The 20,706-nt window shown below is 38.6% G+C and overlaps 1 protein-coding gene across 6 annotated transcripts in view; it reads right to left on the bottom strand.

Annotated features, from left to right (window-relative positions):
- Window positions 1-9,706: 9,706 nt before the first annotated feature.
- Window positions 9,707-20,706, bottom strand: part of PIK3CG (phosphatidylinositol-4,5-bisphosphate 3-kinase catalytic subunit gamma) — a 33,040-nt gene continuing 22,040 nt past the window's right edge. For all 6 annotated transcript variants that reach the window (XM_085569765.1, XM_021534668.3, XM_085569762.1 and 3 more), the window contains 4 exons: window positions 19,276-19,406; window positions 18,558-18,669; window positions 16,573-16,730; window positions 9,707-11,935 (listed from right to left, as the gene is read on the bottom strand). In XM_085569765.1, the coding sequence (XP_085425891.1) occupies window positions 11,654-11,935; window positions 16,573-16,730; window positions 18,558-18,669; window positions 19,276-19,406 (683 nt within the window). In that variant the 3' untranslated portion in view covers window positions 9,707-11,653. The remainder of the gene's footprint in view (window positions 11,936-16,572; window positions 16,731-18,557; window positions 18,670-19,275; window positions 19,407-20,706) is intronic.

Below are 20,706 nucleotides of genomic sequence, written 5' to 3' on the forward strand. Positions count from 1 at the left end.
TAAAATCAGTGCATTTTTGGAGTTACTTCATTCTGTGGCCTTAAAAAGAGTGTCCTTGGCCCAGTAAGATGACCTTATCCTTAGAAAAATAGTATTATATGTTAGAAATGTCTTTATTTCCTGACACAGCAGGAGAGAAAAGCCACTTTTATTCCAAGGAATCCAGCTTGTTCATATGAAACCTAAAGAGAATTAACACATCATGACACCACAGCACTGATTGTCTGACTCTTGACATAAGGGTGAGTGCCTAATGGCTGTTTTCCACACAAAGAGCACTCAGTTAAGAACCAGGGTACATGTCAAGAAGGTTTTGAAGAGGAACATTTCTCACATAGCTCAAGAGTAGTTAAAGAATATTAAATAGGCCATAGAACTCTATCTCTTCTTTCATTGCAACAAGTATAGGGGAAAAAATTCCCCAAATCTATAAATCTTCTATTCTCTAGCTCTCTTCTATCTGTACCACCACCTTCTCTTATTCTGAGCACCTCTATGCAGGAGGTTTCTGCCACACCTGGAGTTTCAAAACCATTTGCAGCAAAAGTAATTTACCACAGTGGAAGGTTCATAATTCTTGATTCTTCTAACATCTCAACTAATGTAATTCAAGCTAGTAGTTCTCAGCCTGGAAACACGCACTTAAACTTTTCAGTTGCCCTTTGCTCCTTTAAAAATATTTCTGATTTTCCCTCTGAGAGATGATGATCCCATGAGTAATTAAACAACTTACTAACTTTTTCTTCTCTGCTGTTTGTGGCAGACACTCGCCAGCTGTAGGTTGGAATTGAAAAAACTTACCCAGTGCAAAGCCCTTAGCATATCTTGGTGGTTCTCCCATGGAGAATGTAATGGGTGATACAGTTGCATTTCTGTTGTTTCAGTGCACTTGATTTTTCTTCTTATACACTTTTCAACTTGAAAAAAAAAGATTATTTGAACAGATTTAGTATAGTTTCTTACAGGGGAAGCTCTGGAGAAAGTATTTTACTCTGTGTATGGGTAGTTCTAATTTTAATTAATTTCCTTTCTTACTTTTGGTTGTGTCTGAGCATAATTGTTGAATTTGGAGGAACAGAGCAATTACCTTCTCCAGATCTCAGTGTTTCCTCTGTTGTTCTTGTTTGTTATCTTGTAAGCAGTTGTGTGCCTATGGACCTTTGTGCTTGGCCAGCTTTCACTGTTGGATGAAGGTCTAATATTTTATTGCTCAGAAGCATTTTCATAAATAACCCATTTCCAGTGTAGGACTGCTACTGATTTGTTTCCTTCTGGAGGGAAAGATCAGAGGTCCTAAAGAAATGGAAATATCATGTTTCTGTGTCAGTTTAAAGGCTGTTCTTAGACCTTGTTGGTGTCTAACCTACTAAAAACGGAAGTGGTCTGTCTGACTTTATGAGGATATAATCCATCAGAAGAGATCCACAAATAAGTTGGGTTTTTCTTTTTTAGCTTATTATTTTCTGAGCTAAGTATTACATTGCATTAAATATGTCTCCCACCACTGTTTATTTGCAGGCCTGTTCTTTAAAGGATAAGCCAATTTCCTCTCAAATGCAGTTGATTTCTTGTGACTCATTCTGACAGCTGTGACAATGTTTGTCACAGAGCTATTGGTACATACTAATTTATATCTTAAAAGTAGCTGAAGGTGGAGCAGTCTCATAGGTGAGTTTAGAACCTTAAAACGTTGTGTGAAGATTCATCAGATTACTCTCTGCTTTTGTGGTTTTTTTTTTTAACGCTGGTATTACTTTTTAACTTTGCACTTCAGTGAGTTGTGTTACAACAGTGACTCTTACGTGGGAAAAATACTGCCCTGGAATGCCCCAGTTCTGCTCCATGCTGCAGCATCCAGTGTGATTCTATGGAAGGGGGGGAACACATCAGGCCAAGGCCGGTAGTGGACTGTTTGCCATTCTGGGGTGAATTGTTTCTGGCTTGGTACCATATGCCTGAGGGTGGCATGTGTCTTCTCAGGAAGGACAAATTTCTCTTCTTCATGTTTGGCAAGCTCCTGCTGGCATGCCAAAGAGGGCTATATTTAGTACTTGTACTGTTTAGCCAACAAGATGGGAAAATTGTCATGATGATACAACTAGAGATTTACCAAGGCTGTTTTCCAAGAGTTGAAGAAGACTTGGTTGAAGTGAGCTTTGAATTTCCAGCTTTGAATCCTGCTGCTTCTATTTTCTCTGGGTACAGTACATCCTGCTCCCAAGCCCAGGCCTGTGGTGTTGCAGTTTGAACTGAGTTCATTCACTCTTGGCATTGGTGGAATTCCTACCAAGCTGGCTATTCAGATATACAGCTTGGTAGCCAAAATTCTGCTCTCCTTGTTCTGTTGAATCCTGGCTGTAGCTGCTGCTCTTCCTGCTCCCCTGGTGGCATGTGCTGTCCTGGCTGCCTAAAGGAAACGTGGTCCAGATGTGCTGGGAGCAGAGATCCAGAGAGCAGCAGCAGCTGTTCCCAACAGAACCCTCTGTGCCTCTCATCTGCACTGGGCACGTGGCTTACCTACAATTCAAAAAGCTCATGGGACTGAAGGCAATATGAGCCCTGACACTCACTGCAAGAATTTCACCTCCTCTGTTCCTTTCCCTTGTGAAACAGCAACATCAGGAACCTCCTAAAGAAATGGAGTAACACCATGGGGTTATCTTATTACTTATTCATTTTATTTATCTTATTTACACCCCAAATTCGCCACAGGAGCATTCACTGTTCAACAAGAACACCTGAAGATCATTCTCCTGGAAGGCCATGCCTACGAGAAGGTCTCAGTTATCTACTGTTTGTACTAAGCTGAAGTTGCATTTTCCACTGGTAATTTACTCTGTACTTAGTCTTTGCATACATAGCAGTGCTAAAAAGAGGGTAAAAGAAATTACCTCTTAAGGAAAAAAAAAAAGGCAAATATCCCAATGTAAATGTGATTTTATTGCTTTTATTTAGGCTCTGTGAAGGAATGGAAATTCATAGGGAATAAACTAAACTAAATAGTCTTTTTATTAACAAAATACTTCACACTCATGCTCTGCTCACAACTCAGCTCACAACTCAGCTCAAGACACATGAAAAAAAGATTAAGGAGGACTCTAATTGTCTAATTTCATACCCCTCCTTTAAAAAATCCATATGACTATTTAATTATGTCTTGACATACATTCTTGTAAGCAAAGGAATTTTGCAGTGATTCTTAAAAATATTCATATAAAGTACCCTAATCCTTTGCTTGGCCATTTAAATCTTCTTTTCCATCTGAAGCAATTGTTGCTTTTGGCAGTTGTAGTATAACCAAACCATGAAAAATCATCCAGGCTTGGGTTGGCTGTACTGGAATTGTTCTCTTCTACGTGGTATGCAGGAAGTTCTCAGGTGTGGCTAATACTGCACGTGTTTTCATTTGCAGTTTTGGTATTGCTGGCAGGATATTGCACAGTGAAGAGCACAGTGTTATCCTCTTTCCCTGTGTGTCCCTTCTGTGTGCATAAGAATTAGGTTGTTTTGCTGATTCAATTACTGTGAGGACAGATCATCTCCTTAGGAGTCTTGTCACAATACTAACATTTCTTGTGGAAATTTTAAGTGATTTGACACTTCTTATTATACTACAATTTCTAGGTTATCTTCCAGTGAACAAATGTTGATTAATAATTCTTGGAATTACAAACAAATCACAGCTCTTTTGCTTATTTTCAGTAGTTAAGTAAACTAGGGGAAGATCTTGACAACCCTAATTTGCTGTGCTTAGTAGACTATTTTTATATATTTCTCAGTTTTCCATCCATTGGGCCAAGAAAAATCTGGAGAGGGGGTTTTGTATTTCTGGGACATCCACCCTGTACAGACCTGTTAAATCCCTCAGATGTTTGTTGTTGACTATTAAATAAATTCACTGCAGGTCGCTTAGGTAGCAAACACTGCCATGTGGTAATTCACAGCTATGAGCACTCCTCAGGTCATAAACTCCCTCTAGTGTATTTATCTGCCAGGGAGATATTTGCTTGCATCTTCCAATAGAGCCCTTTTTCTACTAATAAAGTAACATTAGGACAAGTGCAAGACACAAAGTAGATTTTGGAGGGCAAAACACACTCCTCCATTTAGCTGGGTATGTAGCTTTGTAAACCATAGATATTAGGAAAAACAACATGGCAAATTAATGAGAAACATATAACTCCTAGCAATTTGTAGAGTCTAAATGGCATACCTAGATGTGAAAATGCACTGAAGATTGATGTTTCTTCACTATGCACCACTCTCCTCGCAGCCTGCAAGCTTTGTGGGTCTCTGTCACAGCCTGATTTGCTGTATTGCCAGCTCCCAGGTTGTATGATTGAGTTTAAAGAATTACCATAGCAATCAGCTATCACAGGTAATGGTTTCTCTGAGTTCAGAAAGAGCAGCTCCAGCTCCTGCTGTGCTCTGTCGGGTGTGCTGGGCATTGCTGCCAAGCTCCTCGGGTTCCAGTTCTGTGCTTTTGCACAAAGAAAGCAGTCTGTAGCTATTTCTGACCCTTCTTGCTGGGGAAGTGCACAGCCCACTCTCCCTGCGTGTACCTTCTCAGAGGCCTCCTGGGTATCCTTCTCTGTGCTATTGAGGTGTGTTGGTTGCAATGACCAGGTGCAGTTTCTGCAGTCCATAGTGCAGAGCTAATTCTGTTCCTGCCTTCCACAGTTCTTTGGTAGCCAAGAATACTTTGTTGTTCCACAAATTAACCAGAATTACTAAATCCCCGTCAAGGATGGATTGTCCTAAAACATTCAATGTCTCCCTGATCTCATTTTATCTTTTAGTAGGTACTGAGCAGTTTGGGGGGATTTAGGGTTTCTGCAAATGCTGTGGGTTTTTTCAGCTCTTGTGATTTTTTCCCTATGGGCTTCTGTGTTTTCATGCCATACTTTTATGTCTTTTAAATCATTCCCTTTGTGGATTCATGACATTTCTGACATCTACAAATATTTATTTTCCCATTTTGAATGGAAATGTTGCTCCATGGGTGTTTGTTCCCTCATCTACACTCAAGGAGCTTCTCCCTGTAAGAGTGCCAGAAAGTTGTTCACTTCTTATGGTGTTTAAGTTGTGTTTCAAGGGTTGTGGTGTCCTTTTTTGGAGGTCTTGCTGTGAACCATGTGACATCTGCTGTATTACAAGAAATCCTGGCAAGTTGTTATGAGCTATACTCTGGTTTCTAAGCCTTTTTGGACAAAATGGTGCATTGAATATTGGCCTGTCCCTTGTGAAGATGATATTCCAAAGGGTGCTCTCTGAAGCACAGCTTTACAGGGAGTACTGAAAGCAAGTAACTTGCTTCTCAGAAAGTGCAGTTGCTGATGCCAGTAGCTAAACTGATCACAGTGTTGGACAACATACACACATGACACAAGGTGGGACAACTCGACAGTGGTCCCACAATAATTCTGAGTCTTGGATATTCTGAAAAAGGGCTGTATTTCTCTTATTGTTGCACTTAACTTTCCAGTCAAATGTATATTCACTATAAAGTTCCTTTCCTACCTTGAGACATTGATAATAGTAGTCAGGAGGGTGAATATAGAGCATTAAGCCTGGCAAAGCTTAGTCTTAAAGTGCTTTGCACCTTGAAGCATATACACACAGCTTTTCCTCATTTATTTTGCTGTTTGTTTCCTTGTCAGAGTCAGGAGAATTTTTAGCAAGTTTCTCCCAGTGCAGGTGTTGACAGCATGTCCAGCTACCAGTACTTTTGACGTGTGGTTCTTTTGCTGACATTCAGCTATGCATTTCCTGGCTGTAAGATGCAGACAGTTTATTCTACTTTTAGATTCTGAGGTCCAAGGAACAGCAACAAGAGAAGAGAAATGAGGAATTAATGTGAAGATCCTGAGCAGCTGCAGGAGCAGCAGCAACAGCAAAACAGTAATTCATATTATGGTTTTACCTATCAATTAAAAAAAAAAAAAAGTAAACCAAATGTTTTATAAACTATTTATTCTCACAGAATAGTCCTGATAACACCACTACCTGTGTGGCACGAATCCCATAAAAGGGCCTTTCAGTAACATACTCTATCTGCTGAGGTCTAAACCCTGCAGAGCACACAATTCATCCTGGCACTTAAACTCTGACTCTACACCCATTTTTGCCTGAGCTGCTGGCACTAAGTCCCCATTTTCCTGGGGGAGCTGCAGCTGCACCCAGTGGCCACCTCTTTCCCACAAAGCTGGTATCAATGTCCACAGGACCTTCAGGTCTCTGGTCTTGTTAGAGACCACTGTGTATCCACGCTTTGGTGTGGTGTTGCAATGACAGAATCCCAAAGACTGTCTTCTGAAGTATTAATGTGTAGCTAATTAGCACATCCCTTTAATTGCCTGCCTTTGCATGAACCATCACCTTGAATCAAAAGGTCCCTGCCTGAAGTGTTTTGGTTTCAGTGTCTAAAGTTACTGAGATCTCTAGGTATTTCTTCTCTCCAGGTAGGCAGAATTACTGTTTTACAAGATTTGGAAAATACGTCATATTCTGTGGGAAGGAAACAGGTTTATAAAACATAGATGCTGTCATGAACGTCATCAAAATGAAGAATATCTTTGCTGGAGAGAAAGCATTTCCTGAGGAGACCTGTTTATGTCACCAAGAATTTTTCATGCAGACATTTGACAGCTGAGCAGAGGATCTGCCATCTTGCATCAGAGACAGAGTCTGTCCAGGCCAGTATCCTGTCCCTGACAGGGACCAGCTCCAAGTACTTCAGAGAAAAATGCATTTCCATCATGATGGGAAATAACTTCCTCATGTGATGAGTTTACTGCCAGTCCCAGACACTTGCTGGTTGATTTGGGGAAGGAGCCCTAGGCTACTTTTTTTTTTTTTTTTTTTTTTTAAATCTCAGGTTGTTTATTTCTTAGATTATTAAACAGTCATAGCCCTCTTTTGCGGGTGAATTGGTTTTGATAAAGAAAGATATATTCAAAGGCAAAGGAACATCTGTAGAGATGTAGTCTTAAAACTGTTTTGTACTATGGGTCATTAACATTTTTATTTTCTTTCAATTTCTCCTTTGAGTGATCTTTTCTGGGTATTCTTTGTTACATTAGACTTTTCTTCTTTATCTACCCATTGTTTATCTTATAAAGAAATGCTGTTATCTACAGTGTATTATTTTCCTTTTGTTTCTTCAAGCACTTAATAAGTGGAAGAGTGGCTAACTCTGACCATAGGCACTAGGACAATGACAGCTTTGAGAGCGTGACCAGCACTGGCACACGGTGACTGCTAATGCTGAACAGAGTGACTGCACCCAGGTGTGGGATGTGCTGGCACTTACAAGATATGGCACTTCTGCCATGCACAGGAATCTTTTGTTAGCTAAAATTAACTGGCACGTGTTCCTGGCAGTGCTGCTGCTGTTTCCAAAGTGACAGCCTCTTCTTTTGCATCCCCAGGAGAATACCTGAGCAATGGCACATGCTGCCTTCCCCAGCCTGCTGAGGGCTCCTGCCGTGCCAAGTGCTGCCAGGCACCCTCTGAAACAAGAAGCCCCCATTCCAGGGCTAGGAAGGAATTGATCCTGCCCAGTGTCCACTTGTTTTTTATCAACAGACAGGTCAGCAGTGCCTCTCTTGCTGGGTATGAGACCCAGTAATGCACAAAAAGTCAGGAGAAGCCATGGCCTTGTGCCTGTCTCCTTGTGCCAGCAGACTAGAAGGGGTCACCAATGTCCCTTTTCTCTAAAGACATAAAGATGTGCACACCTCACATGGCATTTGTATCTTTGGTCACTCCTTGTGTAACTGCAGACAAACAGTTCGTCTGTCTGCTTTTTCTTTTCCAGCATGAATCTTGCTTCCTGTCAGTGTGTCACAAGATTTCAAATATATTGGTACCTTTCTGGGCCAATTCTGGCTTCCAAATGCAGAGTGCAATGGGCACAGCAGGAATCTGTTAACCTCTCTCTAGGAGAATTAATTATTTCTGGAATATTATTTTTCACATTTTTTAACGTAAGTTGCAACGAGAAGATTCATGAAAACCTGTGAGTGTTTTGCAGAAACTTCAGTGTTCCTGGGATGCTCAAAGAGCCCACCAGACCCTGCAGATGGCATCCCAAATTTTAATTATTTTTTATTTTCAAGGCTACTTTACGCAAACTACATTATAAAGTCATTAGTATGGAGTTTGAAATCTACATAATCCTTGGGATTCATGTGGATTTGCAGAATACTGCTGGTAGTCAGGAGAAAGGTTTATAATTAAAATGCGAGAATCATAATTTCCATGGATATTTTTCTAAAGTAAGTTGTTCGTATCTGTATTTCTGTATCATTGATAACATTTTAGAAAAAAAATCTGCTAAACATGTTAAGTCTCAATACTCTGCTAATGATAGATTAAACACTTATTTCAAGTGCAACCAGTGTATTCAATGAAGATCTAAATATAATCACACTGTACACCTGAGCTCCATTTCAACTTCTCTTCCTGTCCTGGAATATAATTAGGATGGGGCCTTGGGGACACACTCACTGCTAACCAACATCTCAATGACTTTGCTGGGGTCAAAGCAGATGTCAAGTCACAGCTGAGTCTGAGGCACTGACTCTAAGAATAGATTCAAATTTCCACTGTTAGGTGCAGTCATAACGTGAATGAAACTACCAAGAAAATACTACAAATCTCAAAGACAAAGTAGTCCATAAAATAATTTTCAAAAAAGAATCTTAAAACTAATAGACATCTTAAGACAGTGATGATAATTGAGACCCACTCAGAAAATTTAGTCATTTTCTTTTTCTGCATTCTGCGTTAGAGCTTCTGAAAAAGGTTAGTGGTAAATGACTAATTTACATTTCCTGGTTTATAACCCTTAAAAAACAGTTATTCTGCAGGGTCAGTGAGTTTATGCACTGGGAGACTTGGGAAGCTGTGGTTCAGCCTCCTGCTTCAGCAGTGGCATCTGTGCTGAAGCTCCAGCTCTGCAGGCCTTGGGAATTTTGGGAATGCCACTGCAGAACGGGACAGCTGTGCTCAGTCTGGGACGTGCAGATGTGTCCTTGTGTGCACCTCCTCACCTGAAAAGCAGCTCCTTTCCCCTCCGAGGCTGGTCTGCCTCAAACCATTTCTCTGTGTTGTTTCTCCTTGTGTCAGGGCTTGCCACAAAGTCAGGTCAGTGGTGGGTGGAGGTTTCCAGAGGGACACAAAATCCAGCCGATAATCAGCTGCAGGATCATGCAGCCGTTCGTAAGGAGATGCTGGTGCCCACAGCTCACTCTGTAGGTAAAGAGGAGATTTGGAAGCTACTTTGATCTCCCAGGAGTCAGGCTGGCCCAGAAGACACAAGGCAGCCCAGCAGGGCTCAGCCAGCCCAAACATAGGCAAGGAAAGCCTTGAAAAGTCTGCAAATTTGCTCAGCACTGAGGTGTTTCAGCTGTCTGCAATAAACACAATTCAATATAGCACATTGTAAACTGCTGATAAAAATCACCAGTCTAAGTTTAGAGCAGGACTAAATTACTTTCTTCAGGGCGCAGATCTCTTGTAGACCTTTTCCTGCAAATGAAGGTTGCTTTAAGAGTGCCATTTCCCTTGAAGTTGTGATTAGCATTTATTTCCTCATGCTAGAGTTAAATTTAGCACTAGATCTACCTGCTTTTTAAAACTAGGAACTTATTAAAATCTTCAGATTTTTCTTCATAGAACAAACCAGGAATGGAGAAAGTGCTCATTGAAAGTGGCAATATTCTATTCACATTTTACAATTACAATAATTGCAATTCTATTACTATAGACTATTAAATTTCAATATATCTGACATCATACAGAGTTATTAATATGGAACTAAAACAATTCCTCTGAGTGGTACTTTGAATATGATTTCTTACTGAGATTAGGTATTCTTTAAGAAACTGGATAAAATATTTACATGTATTTTGGGCTAAGCTGCTTATTCATGAATAATAATCAAATTAATAGAACATATCAATTTATTTCAGATCTATAAAATAGAAATCTAAAAATATCATTTTACAGACAATATTCACCACTTAGTTTATATTTTAGTATGATCTAAAGCCTATCTTGCACAGAATAATAATGTAACAGAATAACAGAATAGTCTACATTTTAACCTTAGAGATTTCCTTAACTGGAGTCTACCATTTACATCAAAAATATTTGTGCACAGTAAACAATTAAACATCTACATTTCAAGAGTAGATTGGCTGCATCTCATAACTGAGACACTGATCACAGTACATTTATTAAAAATCCTTCAAGAATGCACTCAGTAGTAACAATAGTTAAAATCATAACAGTTCTGTCAAATGATCAAAGCAAATGATAACAGAATTTTAAAATTCAGTTAATCATTTTTATATAATGTAAAGCCCATGTTATACAATGAAGGAAGAAATTGCATGGGCACAAGTGCAAAAAAGCAATATCATAAGCCGTCTTCTCTCTTTGGTAAAAATCAATTAGCAAGAAGCATACCATAATAATTCAAGTCAAAGACTAATTCAGGCTGTATGTTTTTTTCCTTTCCTACCACAGGCAGACTTGATTTGCAGGCAATCTACAGTAGAGAGTTAAAATTCTACTTAACACTGCCCATTTTTTTATTTTAAGTTTAAATATTGAAATTAAAGACAAGAGGTTTTTTTCTTACATAAATAGCTTTTCAGTAGTATTGTTTCTTCAGGAATTTAAAAATAAATAGCAAAATATACACAACTTCAAAGATTACATTTAATTCCTTCAAGGTATATCCTGAAAATATATCACCAAGGACTAAATAACTTTGGGTTTCTCATATATTTGGTAAAATGTCAATTACTCTTAGATAAGGAGTTTTCTCTGAGGGATAAGGAAGTACCATTGCTTTTTCTACAAAACTTTTACTATATAGTGGAATTTTAATAACTTTACACAAAGAATAAATCTGTAATATAATATGGATGTTACCCACTAAAAAGTACAGTAAAAAATCTTTCAAAATTAAACTTTCAGAAGTTCATGTTCAAGTCTGAGGAACTTCCCAGTAAGTTTGAAGTTCTCCTGGCAGTCAAGTTGGTTGTCTGTGTCAGGAGGTTAGAGTAACAGTGAGGCAATTTCCTCCAATGGCAGAGCCACAGCATTTTTCTACTGACAACACATTAAAAATCCAGAAAGGACAAAATGCTGAGGAAGGAACAAAATAGAAGGACGTAGATGAAGAACACTCATGTCTAAACCATTCTGAGACACATATGGATTGTCTACAGAGATTTCACTATAACCATAGATTTTACATCAGGTCTTCTGGTTTTGAAGGACTTGACCCTCACGAACAATTAAGGTCATAGGGGGTTTGCAGGTTATAATCTTACTCAACCTCCTCCTCATATTTATCTGAAATTATTGCTAAAGAAAGAAAAAAAAAATCCAAGCCAAAACAGCAAAGGAACTAAAAGAATGCAGCAACTTTGTGTCATTTGAAATGGGGAAAAAAAAACTTATCTGCAGGAAGATCTTCTGGAGGGGCAGAGTAAAGTCCTTGCCTTTTTACAAGATCCATTTAAGCTGCCAGAAGAGTAAAGGCAATTTTGACTGCTCATTTATTCATAATTCAGAAATCACATGTAGGTTCACTTACCTCCTATTCACACTCACAGTTAATTTACATAAAATGTTAAGCAGAATGCTTTTCTACTCCTTGTTTGATTCCAAGCACAAGATGCAAAAACCAGTTAAACTGCACTGTCCAGCCCTTATCTCTGCAAACCTCTATCTGATCAAGAAAATGCTTTTTGGCATCTTCTTCGCTCTTCCCTACTGTCAGTGCATCCCTGATATATTCAATATCTTCTTTGCTGGTTAATTGGGGCATTCCAGTCATCAGCATCATGGAGAACAGGATGATCAGCAGGTTTGTGTGGTGTCGGAGAGCTAAATAAGCCTTCACACATACATCCTGTGGGAGAAAAAAGTTTTTTGTTAATTGAGGAGATGAATTGAGAAGGATGGTGTAGTAATTTCACAGGACTCTCATTAACCAATGCCATTCAATCACTCAAGTGTCAGCAACAGGAGACCAAACAAAGCTGTTCAACTGAGTCAAAACATGATGCAAATTTCTGCATCTGCTGCTCAGTGTAACTTCATTCATCGCAGCTTGGGGCAACCAGAACTGTTTGGGTGTACAACTAACACCTCCTAATGCTACATTAATTACTAAAGCATAAAACCTTAGTCTCACCAGAATTTCAAAATAATTTCGCTACCATATAAATTTTTTCTGTGGCTGTTAAAAGAGAGCAATAATTCAGTGTCTTCCTTGCCTGTTGGGATGTTCCCATTAAAGACTGTGGCTGGCAAGTGATACTGAACAAAGCAGCACCTCCAGGGGACTGCTCTTCATTTTCTATAGGTGTCTATTAACTGTGCAGTGGTGATGGATTATTTAACAGGGAAGATTTTCAGGCTTTGGTGTTCTAAGGAATTTTGCTAGCTGTCAGCTCTAGTCTTTAGGCACTGCCTTGCTGGAGGATTTCTATCACTATGCACTGTCATTCTGGATTCTATAAGCATTTTTTACAGCCTTTTCATTTCCATGTATAAATAATCTGTGCTTAACAATAGAACTTTTAGACGAATTACATTTCTGCAGCTTGAAAAAACATGCAATGCTTTAAAAATAATTATTTCCTGCTAAGCTATTAATACATAAACTGAAATTATTACTTCTTATATTAAATTTATAACTAATTTTCTAGCAGAAATAAGAACCATGCAACGAAGACATCAATAATCAATCAACTAGAAATTAGGTCTGCAGTGCAGTAATGTAAAAATATGAAAAATATTTACAAGAAGGTTGTTATTATTTAAACCACAGCTTAAGCAATGCTGATTTTTACCCAATAAAATATTCAATTTAACCTTTCAACAGCTGTATATTAAGCTTTTGAATAATACTTAGGTAGTCCAAATATTTTAATGCAAACTTCCGACAAATCTCAACAGTCCTCTAGAACACAGGGCATTTTTTCCTTCCTCTGAAACAGGAAGAAGTGCACAAATAATCTTAACATCTAGCACTGTTTACATCAGCAACACCAGGACACCCAACTAGACAGGTTAGGAAAATACTAAGGAAGGAAGATGATATATTGAAGATCCGTCTGTACAATTTCTTTTTTTAGTATTGCCTGGGAACTTAAATCTTTTACTCTATTCCCAAACAAACTCTGTTCTGAAATAAGATCATACTTATGAACACCAGTGTCGGTTTAGTTCTAGCACAGCAAAAGATTAAATGCAATGGTCAAAGCAGAATTTACAATAGAAAACACCATTGTCTTATCACAGGGAATAGTTTCCATTATAGCAGGAGAAAAAAAAAAAAAAGAAAATTTACTTATGTATTATCAACTTCAAACGGAGAAATCTTGTCAAAAGAGTTAGTCTGTGTTTTGTTACCCTTGAAAGAGATGAAAGGTCTTTATAGTTATATCAAAGAAGGTTTTACATTTCTGTATGGATGATGTATCTCACTGCTTTGGGTGTCTGAGACAGAAAAACAATTATGCAGTCAAGAAAAACCTGGTATCACTGCATCTCAAAGGCAGTCCTTTCAGGAATTCAAAAGATTTAAAAAACCTGCACCTGCCTGTTACAGTTATTTATTCAGACAGGAACTGGATGTGGTTTTGCATTAGTATCTTCCAAGCAAAGGAATTTTTACACTTCTGAGAGCGGCAGCAAGAACCAAAGATAGCCCAGAGGTAGGTATGCATCAAGGGTATGTACCTGTTTACCATGGGGTTAAGAAGAAAGCTGCTAACTCATCTAAAGCCACAGGCAAAATGAGAGGAGCTGAGGAGAAACCAAAATCCCATTGCCCAACAGGAAAAAAAGAATTATCATTTTGAAAGCCTGAAACTGTCCTAATTATTATTATCCCAAAACCCAGGCATTTTTATAGTATAAAGTGTCCAAGTAGTGGCCAAGTACACAGGCTATCCCTTCCTATGTACAGTATACTGCAAGTAAGTATTTCTCAGTGATGAATTTGGTACCCTTCTACTTTCTATCACCTTTGTTTGACAATCAAATACATGAGATTTTGTAATTAAATAAATTCGCTTCTCTGGAGAGAACTTTGGTCAAAGTTATTTGTCACTTTAACCTTCTCCAGCATATGCAATATGAGCACTGGCTAACACAACTGTATGGACTATGTCCAATGAATAAAAAAGAAACAAAATTTTATAGAACTAGATTGTTAAGTTAATAAAAACACCAAAGACTGTAAAAAACAAAGAAGTCTTCTGCAGTACAAACTGTTTTAATGTAGTGAAGTACAAAATAATGATAGTTGTTCTTAAAAATTAATGAAGGATAAATGCTGAGACTTTTCCATTAATACATTAATGAGTCAGCAGGCAGACTGAATGAATCCCTCAATATCAGGAAATATCATGAAAAAAGTTAACTGAAAAGTGAAACTACAATTTTATTTTTTTTTAACTCTGGCCATGTAATTAAAACATACATTTTTTAATATCAATATACGTGATGCAAATCTTGCTCTGTGTTACTCTTTTATTTGCATAGAAGTATTTTATTTTTTATTTGGTCTTTGAGACAGAAAAGACTTTTAATTTACTACTGTAATAGTGATATATATATATATATCTTACATTTTTTCTCAGTTTATTGTTGTCTGTACCTAAACCATGTCACTTAAATTGCCCAGGTCTCATATCACCATCACAGCTCACAACAGTAAAAGCACACTAATCATTTTTTATCTGCCTAAAGACACTAATGGAAATGACACTGCTGCTATCACAGCATTCCTAAACTGTGCATTAGTGGGATGGCAGCAGTACTTAGAAATTAATACCAGAGAAACAAAAAACTTATTTAGTCAAACCCAGGACTCCATGATGTATTGAAGGGAGGCTGTGACCAAACTTACTTCAGACTGATTTTGGTATTTGGGCTGCTGAAGTAAAGGTCAGATCCTCTCTAAAAACCTGGATGATCCATATATATGAAACCAACTTTACCTCATTGCAGACACTTTTCAATTCTCCATTAGCACACTTTCACACTTGCAACTATTTTCTGCTTCCAGAACGGAGGTCTTTGAAATTACATACTCCAGACTGGTGTTTCAGTCCCACACCTTCACATTACTTACAGCTGCAGCAACAGCATCATTGCTGTACACAGCACAGCCCACAGGCTTCCCTGAGAGCATGGGTTCAGCATTCCCTTCCCATGTAGTTCCGTTCCCACAGTAGTTCTAACCCATGGCAAACCCCACCCTAACACCTTTTGATCTGCAAGACCCCTCCAAAACACTTCCACTGTGATAACAGCAGTCCTGGAAAAAATGAAGATTCAAAGATTGCACCTAGTTTTTAAATTATTTTCAGACATTTGGGCAGTGACTTCAACCAAAGATCATTGGTTCTTTGCATGGGTCCTCTCCCTTTTGATTGTCTCTTGTGGACCATGTGATTTGTCCTAACATGAGAATACTGTAAGGTGGGAATTGCAAGAGGATCCAAGTGGATCCCCATCCCTGGCAGGGAGGCCTGCAGGATGTGCCCAGCTCAAAGATGGGGAACATTCATTTTTGGATGAGTGAGTAAAAGCACTGAGATGCAGCCACAAATGGAGACAAAATTCTGAAGTAACTCCATGTATGTCATCATCCACCAGGAAGAACCTTTATTAGGTACCTAGAAAACCAGACTCCATACTGGAACTAGTTCACCCACAAGGAATCCGGAACATGAAATTCAGGCTTTGGCTTTGATTCACTCTACAGAAGAATTTTTCTTTTGAAATTATAAGGAACCTTCTTTCTAAATCAGACACTTTACTCAAAGTTTCTGAAGACCTCAGACATACATGTACTGTTGACCAGCCACACTCCCATTCATTTCATTAAACAGGAACTGCATACTAAGCTCCCTCTTTGGCCAGGTTCTATACTAGCTCAATCACAACTAGTTTGAAAGCATGCAATTTTAAATAGAAGCAATAGAATAGATTTTTAATTTCTTTCAGAGTTAAATCTATCCATCCACTTCACAAACCAACATCTGAGATAGTTTAGGGTCATTACAGATTTTTACTCAGCTGCAGCAGTCCAAGCCCTAGAACTTGGGGGCAGAATCAGGAGGGAATAACACTGGCCAAGGCAGCTGATGAATGCCTTACACCTGCTCATACTCCACAGAGGCTCTGCTTAGAGCCATGAGTTCCTTCTAATTGCACAAACACTGAAGCTCTCTGCAAAGTATTCTCCATCAAGACAAGAAACAAAGAAAGAACTGCTTATCTGGTCTGCTGCTAATGAGCTTTTCAATGTGCCTTTGTGAATGCCTGAATTCTAGTTCCCATAATTCTACAGATAATTTTTCTCTTAGTTGGGTCTAAAATATCCTGTAATTGTATTACAATTCAGCACATTTTATTAAAATAATACCCAGGAGCCTAAGTCTTTGAAAATCAAGACACTAATGTCCATTTTAGAGGGTAAAAAAAACATTGCTTAATTGATTTGCAGCTAGATTCCCATCCTTTTACCTGAAATTTGTGGAAATGGAGACTTGTCTTCTTTCCAGAAGTTCCCATGACATACAGAAAATCTGGAGTCAGCACAAAAGGAACTCTCTCCTTGTTAATTCCAAGGAAGCTTTTATAATTCCCAAGAATATGTCCAAAATCAATATGGAAAAGGTTACCTTTATAAAGAGAAGAAGTCGTCACATTCAGACAAATACAATAAACTGCTAAGAATACTTACGAGTATTCACAGTAGCTCCAGCCCCTTTTTTTTCAGTATATATTAATCACTCTTAAGTTCAGCGGAAAAGACTGTTTTCTTTCTTTTTTTGGGAAATACATAATTCTGTCCTCTTAGCAAAATTACTTTTTGTTTATTTTTGGTAGTTGTTAAAAGTCTGTAAGAATTACTGTATTATCCAAATATACACTTACAGCTTTTCAAAAAACAACCAAGGAAAGCTTGTGCCTCATACCCGTAACAATCAGAGCATCACTACACGGAAAAGCCTTGAGGGTTTTGTTTCAAATACCCATGGGATTCTGGCAGTACTCATCTCCTTGGCAAATGTCATTGACCAGAACATGCTTTCTCCTCACAGACCTTCATTAGTGATTTCTAAACCACTCTGTGTGTTTGAAGTCTGCATTGTCACCCTTTGGATAGCTTTGAGAGAGTAGCAAGGCATCAGTCCCCACTCTACATTACTTTATTACTTTCACTGGCACTCAGGAAATGGATACAGGAGTATGGTTACTTAAATACAGAGATTTGTAGTAGTAGCATAATTATAAAAAAAGATAAAACATCAAATTATGTAAGATGATACTTAACAGTGATCTGTAGGTGGAATATCCTTAGATGTTCCAGATTTTAAACCATCTTTCAAGTTCCCCCAGCCTACCAAATCTGACTCTCTGCAGACCTCTCAGACTGAGATCCTTCTGGCTCCTGAGGCTCAAGAGAGATCCTGTTAAAGACTCTGAGGCAAATCTGCTCGTGACCACAACAGAACAATACTTCTTTCTCAGTTTCTCTGTCTATTGACCTGTGCCTCATATTGTGCCAGTGGGAATAACACCACATTATATTATATATAATGTTGAAATTAAAGCATTTCTTAGTAATTTTTTCCTCAAGGGCTTCTGCTGAACTTTTTTACTGTAGTCTTCAATTATCTAATTTCTGCCTTCAGGGTACTTCTCTCTAGCCTTCATCTGATAAAACTTTCATATAATCAATAATAAATATCTAGCCTTCTAACTATTTTCCATCTCTGATAAGAGACTAATTATGAAGTGAGAGGATCATGAAACTAAAAGTGAATTCCTTAGACTAAATAAAACTCCTCTCTATGTACTGACTGTTCAGGGGTTCTTTCCATAGGTAAATAAAATTAATGATGAAATAATGCAGCTACAGAAGTAACTCCCAAAGTTTATAGTACAAAAAAACTGTGAGTTTCTTCAAGAGGATATAACCATCCCACATATTTTAGTAGGTAAACAAATACACTCCATGTACACTTATTTCCTAAAATTTTTTACAACAGCACACAAAGCAATTACATTCCTCAGAAGTGAAAACAGTCCAGCAATGTCTGAATTCTGACAGAATTCAGTTGCACTGAACACTGTGAGAACCACAACCACACAACAGATAGATGAACAGCTGCCTGCTTTATAAAGTTTTTTGGTGTTCAGACCTTAGATGTGGACAGTAAAAAAAAATTTGGTTTACATTCCTAATGACTTAGTTTGTATCAAACTGCTCCTTGGAAAATAAGGGCATTATTAATGATACAAATCTCCAGCCTGTATGAGGGACAACAGGGGTGAAAATACATTTCAATGCTACAGGAGGACTTGACCTTGTAAGCACCACTGACAGAACTGGTTTGTGTCTCTTCATTGATTGTTAAATGCACTATTTATTAAAATGAAACATAAATCTAGTGAAGTATAGATGTCTGCACATCTATGAAATTCTCAAAAAAATAACCCACCTGTTTCTGTAATCATGATGTTGTCATTGTGCCTGTCTCCTATTCCAAGTACAAAGGTTGCCACACAGTATCCAGCACAAGAATAAACAAATCTTTCCACAGCTGCCTGAAACTAAAAATAAATCTTAGATATGTTAAATGCTTCAATGCTAGGCACTAAATGCAATCATTCTCCAAGTTATGTACCTTTCTGTTGAAATGTATCTATCAACAGGCAAACTGTCTTACAAAATACACCACTGCACAGCAGAGATCAAGGTCACAGCTCTGCACTGCACCCCCTGTGCTGGCTCTATCCCTCAGCACAGAAAAGCAGCATAGACCAGCTCACACATTCTGAGAAAAAAAATGTGGCAGAAAGCTGTAGTAGGTCAGTGGATGTAGACAAGCAAAGGAGTTGTGAGCACCCAAAGCTGCACCTGAATCCTCTAAAATCACATTGCCTTTTAGTGTTCATACATGTCCTCTCAACCTGCTCCTCATGTATCACTTCTAACTTCCATTGATAAAGGAGTGACTTCAGAAGCATCTTGTCTCTCAGGAGTTTGGCTGCCAGCTGGATGCTAAAGGCTCATTCACACACACCCGCAGCTGAGTGCAGGGAAAATGAATGGATTTTTCAAACTCCCGCAAGCAACAAACACAAACATATGGGCTCAGTGCTCCTAAATTAGTAGGGTGCAATTCAAAATACTACCTAAAAATTCAGAGTACTCACCTTCTCTTCAATCATGCACCTTTCCTTGAGCCACTGGTTTAGTATTTCATCCTTAAATGCACCAGTGTTCCCAACTGTACTCTGTTGAATTTTGGCAATTGTTGTAGCATCTTTCACAATTTCGATCATTCCTTAATGAAAAGGTTAGAAGTTATTAAATTTTTATCAAAGCATATTAAAAATACTCAAAATTAAGTTTTAAACTGTGTTTAAAAACCAACTGCAGATCTTCATAGATTGTCAGCAGAAATTTATTTGACAAGGATCAATGGTTCCTGTTCATTCCCAGCTGAAACCAGCCAGAGTTCATAAAGAGCCTGGCATCAAAATACCTCCTCTTTTAAAATGGATGTATCACACGATGAGTGGGGACCCATTGCATAAGGCTTTTCCCAAGGAGAAGAAATACTCCTGTCCTGATCCCAATTCACATTTTCCTCAGCTTCTCTCCAAGTTCATAAATACGACGAGCTGAAGAAAAGCTTTTGTTTTGCTGTAGTCTAGGGATGCAAGGGCTGCCAGGCTGTGACAGAGGAATAGAGCTGGCCCTCCTGCAGTAAATCCAATTTAAGCTTAAGTGTGCATGTGCACAGAAAGCTCAGAAATACCAGTGCACAGAAGGGTACAGCAGTGGGATTGCTCAAGGTGCTGCAAGGTGATTGCAGTGGGAAAGTTCTGTTTTGTCAGGGCCACGGGGTCTGTCCCTAAACTGAACAGACCCTTGCCAAGGCACACTGGCACATCACAGCAATATGGTGCAGAAACAGGGCCTTGTCCTGTTCATGCCAGCATGGCATGTGACAGAGAGGAAGCTAGAGGGAAATGCAGAAACAGAGGCTGCAACACAACCCTGCACTGCAGCCAAGACTAGCAAATCCAGCCCAGACTGGGCATGACTATATGAGGGAAAGTCAGATTTTAATTAAATTTATTTGCTAATTGGAATTTTTTTTTTCCTCTGGTTCAAGTTCAATAGTGTCTTCTAGCTTCAGCTCTAGTTCAGAGATAAGCAAGTAAACAAAAATACTTGTTTCTCTCCAAAGCAATTCAAAGCAGCTTCTGAGTTGGTTTCAATTTAACTCTGTCTGAACCAGATACACTTCTTTATATTCATAATCCTACCCTTCTGCAATTACTGAATTATGTGCAAATTTTCCCATAATAGAGTGACAACACAGCAATCTCTTCCTGCCCTCTCTGCATGACTGGATTAATGGCTTAATACCCCCTGGAGGTATTTTCTTCTGTCTTTACAATGTCCTGGATATGTTTGCCATAAAACTTGTGGAAATATGACCTCCAAAACCCACCACCAAGACCACCAAATAAAAAAGCTTTGGATTTTCATCTCTGCTTGTCAAGCTGGTGTTTTACTCTCGGGCGTGAGTTCCAGCTCCCACTCCAGCTCCCATTTCAGCTGTTCAAAAAGTT

Source organism: Lonchura striata, chromosome 1A (genome assembly GCF_050655825.1).
Source record: "Lonchura striata isolate lonStrDom1 chromosome 1A, ASM5065582v1, whole genome shotgun sequence".
NCBI lineage: Eukaryota > Metazoa > Chordata > Aves > Passeriformes > Estrildidae > Lonchura > Lonchura striata.